Source organism: Chiloscyllium punctatum, chromosome 16 (assembly GCF_047496795.1).
Source record: "Chiloscyllium punctatum isolate Juve2018m chromosome 16, sChiPun1.3, whole genome shotgun sequence".
Taxonomy (NCBI): domain Eukaryota; kingdom Metazoa; phylum Chordata; class Chondrichthyes; order Orectolobiformes; family Hemiscylliidae; genus Chiloscyllium; species Chiloscyllium punctatum.
The window spans coordinates 9,164,697-9,171,713 of record NC_092754.1 but is presented as its reverse complement, the minus strand read 5'-3'; the positions used below and the strand labels follow the sequence as shown (position 1 = coordinate 9,171,713).

At 44.5% G+C, this 7,017-nt stretch overlaps 1 protein-coding gene across 9 annotated transcripts in view; it reads right to left on the bottom strand.

Moving 5' to 3' along the window:
* klhl17 (kelch-like family member 17) overlaps window positions 1–7,017 on the bottom strand; it is an 85,902-nt gene that overhangs the window by 51,665 nt on the left and 27,220 nt on the right. For all 9 annotated transcript variants that reach the window (XM_072586184.1, XM_072586179.1, XM_072586187.1 and 6 more), the window contains 2 exons: window positions 3,519–3,780; window positions 382–503 (listed from right to left, as the gene is read on the bottom strand). In XM_072586184.1, coding sequence (XP_072442285.1) covers window positions 382–503; window positions 3,519–3,780 — 384 coding nt within the window. The remainder of the gene's footprint in view (window positions 1–381; window positions 504–3,518; window positions 3,781–7,017) is intronic.

Sequence of the window (7,017 nt, the reverse complement as noted above, 5' to 3'; positions counted from 1 at the left end):
ACCACTTCCTCTGGCAGCTCACTCCATACACGCACCACCCTCTGTGTGAAAAAGTTGCCCCTTAGGTCCTTTTCAAATCTTTCCCCTTTCACCCTAAACCTATGCCCTCTAGTTCTGGACTCCCCCACCCCATGGAAAAGACTTTGTCTATTTATCCCATCCATGCCCCTCATGATTTTATAAACCTCCATAAAGACACCCCTCAGCCTCAGACGCTCCAGGGAAAACAGCCCCAGCCTGTTCAGCCTCTCCCTGTAGCTCAAATCCTCCAACCCTGGCAACATCCTTGTAAATCTTTTCTGAACCCTTTCAAGTTTCACAACATCAATCCTCGTGGAAAACATGGCAAATCATGGAAGACATTCATCTGAGACCACCTACCTGTACATTTCCCTCGCCCACCACAATCTCGGCAGTATAGGCATATTGTACAAGCTGCTCTAAGGCCTGAGGGTCGATATCATGTAATGTAACATGTGTTTGGCGACTCTCACTCATCTCATCTGCAAGCAAGGACAGAAAGAAAAAACACAGAAGTAGTTTATGGTGAACCTGAATGATCACGTTTGCTTTACCTTTTGCCAGTCATGGTAGTGATGGTGGACAGGAGGGAGATATCATGCTGGTGTTTACCTCCATCATTTCATCTACATGGTGGAACGCTGCACAGACAAACAGTTTATTCTCAGATATCAAAGGTCTCACTGAAACAAGCCCAACGTAATCTACCCAGGAGGAGGTCGAAACTCCCCAGCTGACAATTCACAGGAGTCAGCATCAGGGAAAAAAAAAGGGATATCCCATTTATCCACTCCCGTTGGAATTTCATAATTCCCCCATCCCATTCTTTCTGTCCCACCTAGGTTCCATTGTCACATGCCCTATGACATTCAACACTTGTAAGTCAACTCAATCATTTGTCGCTTAAAAAGGGGAACAGACACCATGATAGAATTCACAGCAAAACTACTTGATCTAAACTGATGCATCATGTTCCACACCAGCCTCCTCCTGACTGATCTAACCTTGCATTGGTGTCATGGGGACTTCCTTACTGGACACACGGAATAACAGTAGTTCAATTCCCACCTCCGTAATTTACATTCAGCTCATTAAAAATCGATGATAATGAGTAATGACAATCTTGAAATCACCAGATTGGCAGATTTCCTGAAGACTTTTAAGACATTCTCCTCCAGTCTGGCCTACAAGCAATTCCAGGATGACAATGTGGTCGATACTTATTAGCCATTTCAAATGGCCTTGAAGGCCGTTCATTTTAATCTCAAGAACAGTGAGGGCAGGTCAATAAACTGTAACCCTGTCCCCTTCAACTCTATTTTGATTTAATCCCTGCCCTCCCCTTCACTGTTTGATCACACAACATTGCCCTCTGAGAAGGGCACAGCTTGTCACTGGCCACCCTTGTGTTTCCTTTCTTCCTGGTGGTGGAAATTGAATAAAGATTTGTACACCTGTTGTCTTTCACTGTGTCTCAGACCTGCACACACGCGACAAAAAAGAAAAGAAGAAAAAATAGAAATAGGGGAATATAACCCAGAGAATTAGAATCTCCTCAGTTTAGAGCATCGACTCTGTGCTGGGTGGGCCACAGTCAGTGTGCAAAAGAGAAAAGCAAAGAAAATAAAAACACTGTCCCTGCTGGGAATGTCCAACCCAACTAGCTACCCTTCTGGGGTTTGAATTCATGTCATTGGGTCAATAGGCCAAATTATTCCTCAAGTTACAGAGCCACTGTTCCCTTATACTGTCACATCCCAAATTATTGCAAGAGGTTATTGATATTTTCACTCAACAAGCAACCATACTGTAGACCTGAAAAGGGGATCATCAATTTCGCATCTCAGCTTTTAGAAACTTCAAAATGCATTCAGGGAGTTTTGGAGATGCTGGTCTCTGGTGGAACATTCAACTGAGAAGCACTGTTGGCTGGACAGGAGTTGTGACCAAGTACAGGATGAGCTTGTAAATCAGAAATCGTGGATATCAAGGGTGATAGGGACAGTGCAGGAAAATGGTACTGAAGTCAAAGAACAGCCATTATCTACTGAATGCTGCAACAGGAATGAGGGGCCAACTGGCCTTCCCCTATTCCCTACGATCTTTTATCGGCGTCATCATTCTGACGTTTGGACCACTCCTGGCTGCATCCTACTGTCCTGTTGAAAGACAGCACAAAGGGGCTTTGAATAGATCAACAATGTGGGGTTTGTAGTTTGTCCACTGGCACAGGTAAAGCGGGCAGGGGTGAGGAAGACAGGTCAGGGACATGTTTTGCAAAATAATCCATATTTTCCATGGGCAGGAGCTCTCCGCTCACCCTGGTTCCACTCAGGAAAGCTTTATTAAATCAACCAATCTCCTATTCGAGTCAGATGGATATCCACACGGCTTATAAACAAAAGGAAGGAGTAGTCATCCCAGTGATGGGTGGGCATTGAGCAGGAATGGATAGTTTGTTACATGCCTATTTGAAATACTGACCTGCTGCATTGGCTCCCCACCCTTCCTAGAGCTTTCAGGAGCTCTTACCTCTTTGGGTCTCTCAGTTTGCTACTTGCTCCCAAACTATTAAGCTCAGTGGCTCTCCTCCCTCATACAAATATCTATTTTGACCAATGACATTTTGGAAAATAAAATCTATCGTGTCTTCTTTGAAGACACCACAGGGGCTCAGTGGTTAGCACTGCTCCCTCACAGCGCCAGGGACCCAGGTTCGATTCCTGCCTCAGACGACTGTCTGTGTGGAGTTTGCAATTCTCCCCATGTCTGCTTGGGTTTCCTCCGGGTGCTCTGGTTTCCTCCCACAATCCAAAGATGTGCAGGTTAGGTGGATGGGCCATGTTGAATTGCCCCATAATGTGCAGGGATGTGCAAGCTGGGTGGATTAGCTACAGAAAACGCAAGGTCACGGGGATAGGGCATGGGTTTGGATGGGATGTTGTCTGGAGGGTTGGCACAGACTCGATGGCCTAAACACTTCATAAGACATTGGCGCAGAAGTAGGCCATTCGATCAATGGTATGTTCCTCACCCCCATTTCCCAGCCTTCTCCCCGAATCCCTTCAACACATTACCAATTAAAAATGTGTCTAACTTCTTGAATTTACTGACTGTCCCAGCACCCCCCGCACTTTGGGGTAGCGAATTCCACAGATTCACTATCCTTTGGGAAAGGCCCCTTTGTGCACTGTAGATATTCTATAATTTTGTTCACGCTGAAGCCAGTCAAATCTTTGTTTCTCATTTGGGGCAAATGTTAAACAAAATGTATTCACAGGCATGGGCATCACTGGCAAAGCCAGCAATTCCCATCCACGCCCAACTTCCCTCAAGGGGAATACTGACAGAGCAGCTTGGTGCACGCTGCTTGCTTCTTATTCCAGACTTTCAACACTTGTAATTTTTCCTTGCCGCTGATCCCGTTGTAACAGGATCGACAGCCAGCTGGTTTAATCGTTTGGAGACAGACCTATAAAGAAAACCGTGGTACTTACTGGTAAACATGGCGTGGAAGTAAGGGCTACATGATGCCAGCACCAGTTTGTGGGCCTTGATTTCTTTATTGCCCACGTGCAGAACGATATCACACAGCAACCCCCGTTGCCTCATTCGGTTCATCGATACAAAAGCGTCGTGGTAGTGGCGCTTGGAATTGTGGGAGATACTGTGGCCATCACGGTTCAGCAGCTGCATACCACCCTCCATGACAGGACTTCTCTCGGAGGTGCCTTCTTTTGCAGGTTTCACTCTCTGTGACTACAGAAATGGGAAGCATCACTTCAACAAGAGGCAGCAACAACATTGTAACAGAAGAAATAAGAACATTCTTAATCATTAGGCTATTTGGCCCATCGACCATGGCCCATCCCTCAATATAATGATGGCTGACCTTTTGCTTCCCCTCATATTTTCCTGCCCTTCACCATAATTCCTCCATGCCCCAAGACATCAACAATTTGTCTACCCCTACCTTGAATGTGCAACATGAAGGAGCAGCCACAACCCCCTGGGCTAAGAACTTATGAACCTCTGAAAGGCAAACATTAACCTCCTTTCAGATCCAAAATAAGTCTAGGATTCACAAGTACAGTTCATAAGTTTCTTGAATAGGGACAAAGAGAAACCCAAAGACCTAGTGAAATACCGGCCTTTATTTCTGGAGGACAAGGAGATAGAAGTCAGGTTTCAGCTATAGAAAGCGCTGGCTAGACTGCACCTGGAGCATGGACAGTGGCTCTGGGCATCACAACTTAGGAAGGATGTACTGACTTGAGGGAGTGCAGTAAAGATTTACTGGAACAATCTCTGGACTTCAATTACAATGAGAGGTTACACAAAGTAGGCTGCGTATCCCTGGAAATTTGAAGGTGAAAGGATGATTTGCTCGAAGCTTAAGATTTTAAATGGAAACAGTTGGATATAAATGATTTCTGGATTAGTGGTGCTGGAAGAGCACAGCAGTTCAGGCAGCATCCAACGAGCAGCGAAATCGACATTTCGGGCAAAAGCCCTTCATCAGGAATAATTTTGGGGAGTTTTGAAGGAATGTTTAGAGATGAACTGAGGCAGACCTTTCAGGAGTGAAATACAGAAAACTTAGAAACATAAGTTTTGGATACTCATCTGGATCGGGCACTTGACGATGGGTTGACGATTAATTTTAAAAAGGTTGGTGGTTCTTTTGTTCACCAAAAGATATTAAAAGCTATATCTGGGATAAGGGTGGGTTTATGGAACTGGATCAGCTATGGTAGAACCGAACGGAGGAACACAATTGAATTTTCTTCCTTTTTTTCCTCACTCCCAAAGGGATAATGGGGATCCACTTTGCCATATTTCCCACCTTCATATTTAAACAGTTTAATAATTGGGATTGGGAAGTGAAAGATGCATTTCAAATGAGGGAGGAAATGTTTGTCAAAACGAATGTTTTCTTCCACCTGAATATTGGACCATTGAATGAGGGTGAAGGACAGGAAAGTGTGAGGCAGATGATAGGCAATTATTGTATTGAAGGGTAGATCATGGTCGATGGGCCAAACAGCCTATTGAATATGTGGTTGGCCATTCACAGTCTGAGTAATCTAAGAGAATCCAAGAATACGCCCTTTGGCAGGTCAAGTAATATCAATTATCAATACCCGGAAAAATTAAAATATTATTTGAAAAACACAGTACCATTCAAACAACAAACACAGAACAAACATCGTAGTCTAAAGATGGGATAGACCACTTGGGACTGAGATGAGGAGAACGCTGGTCATCCCAGACAGTGGTGAGCCTGTGGAACAGCAAGTGATTGAGGACAAAACATCACGTTTTCAGGCTAAAGGATCAGAGGGTACAGGGAGAAAGAGGGAGGGTATGGAGTTGGACGTTCAGCCACGATCATATTGAATGGCGGAGCAGGCTGGAAGGGCCAAATGGCCTACTCCTGCTCCTATTTTCTACGTCTACGTTGACCAAGAATTTTGGCAACTTTCACTTTTGCTCCCGTGGGATTCTCCAGGTTGGAGGAGAGGTTGGACGTTGGATCACCACTGAACCCAGTTGTTTTGATCAGACGGATTTCAGATTTCAGCCAGTTAACTGGTGAAGGTAAGAATCGAATGTGAAGTGCAGCTTCTTCAGTCGCACTCTTGTAGCTCCAGTGCTTGGTGATTTAACAAGAATCCTTCCTTTCGATCAGGCGTGAGGTAAAACACACGAGGCAGCCGTCAGGTGACTCTCCGACTGCTTCTAAAATTAGAGGCAAAATTTCTCTGTAGTGCCACTTTTTGTTTGAATAACCATCAATATCATTTTCTTGCAACTGGAACTGATCCAGAAGGAAAGCTGCAGTGAGAGAAAGAAATGCAAACATAGCAAAAAAAACCTTATAAAAAACTTACCTCAAGGGGGAGGAAAATGAGGGAAGGGAGATGAAGTTCCCAGAGATAAAGGGGTGAAGAGCATTGGGAAGTTACTTGTGTTGGGCTGAATGGCCTTTTTTTTAAAAACATAATTAGGAACAGGAGTAGGCCATTCAGCCCCTCAAGTCTGTTCCGGCATTCAGACTGTGGCCTAACTTCATATATCTGCCTTTAGCCCTCATCCTTTTGCTTAAAATAAAAGATTGTTCTCCGATTTAAAATTAACAACATAGGAGCGAATTACTGCAGGTCCTGAAATCGGACCTGAAACATCAGCTTGCGCTCTCCTTCCATGGATGCTACCTGACCCACAGTGATCTCCAACAATTTGTTTTCAGGTAAAATTAACAATAATTGTTTGTGGGAACATCTTAAATATGACATTCATGTAACCAGTGCATGAAGCAGCTTATCCCACTTCCATTTGTTGGTTTATCTGTCAACTTAAATCACACTGTTCTGAGGTAATATCCTGGGACCCAGGTTCAAATCTCTCCACTGCAGATCTTGTAATTTAACTTAGTAAAATCTGTAAGTAAGAGTCTAATGATGACCATGAATCCATTAACAATTGTTGGAAACAGCCATCTGGTTCACTAATGCCCTTTAGGGAAGGAAATCTGCCATCCTTACCTGGTCTGGCCTACATGTGACTCCACACCTGCAGCAATGTCATAGAGTCATAGAGATGTACAGCATGGAAACAGACCTTTCAGTCCAACCAGTCCATGCCAACCAGATATCCCAACTCAATCTAGTCCCACCTGCCAGCACCCAGCCCATATCCCTCCAAACCCTTCCTATTCATATACACATCCAAATGCCTTTTAGCTACTGGTATGGATTGAGGATTGGCTGTCTGACAGAAGGCAGAGAGTTGGGATAAAAGGTTCTTTTTCGGAATGGCAGCCGATGACAAGCGGTGTCCCGCAGGGTTCAGTGTTGGGGCCGCAGCTGTTCACATTATATATTAATGATCTGGATGAAGGGACTGGGGGCATTCTAGCAAAATTTGCCGATGATACAAAGTTAGGTGGACATGTAGGTAGTACTGAGGAAGTGGGGAGGCTGCAGAAGGATC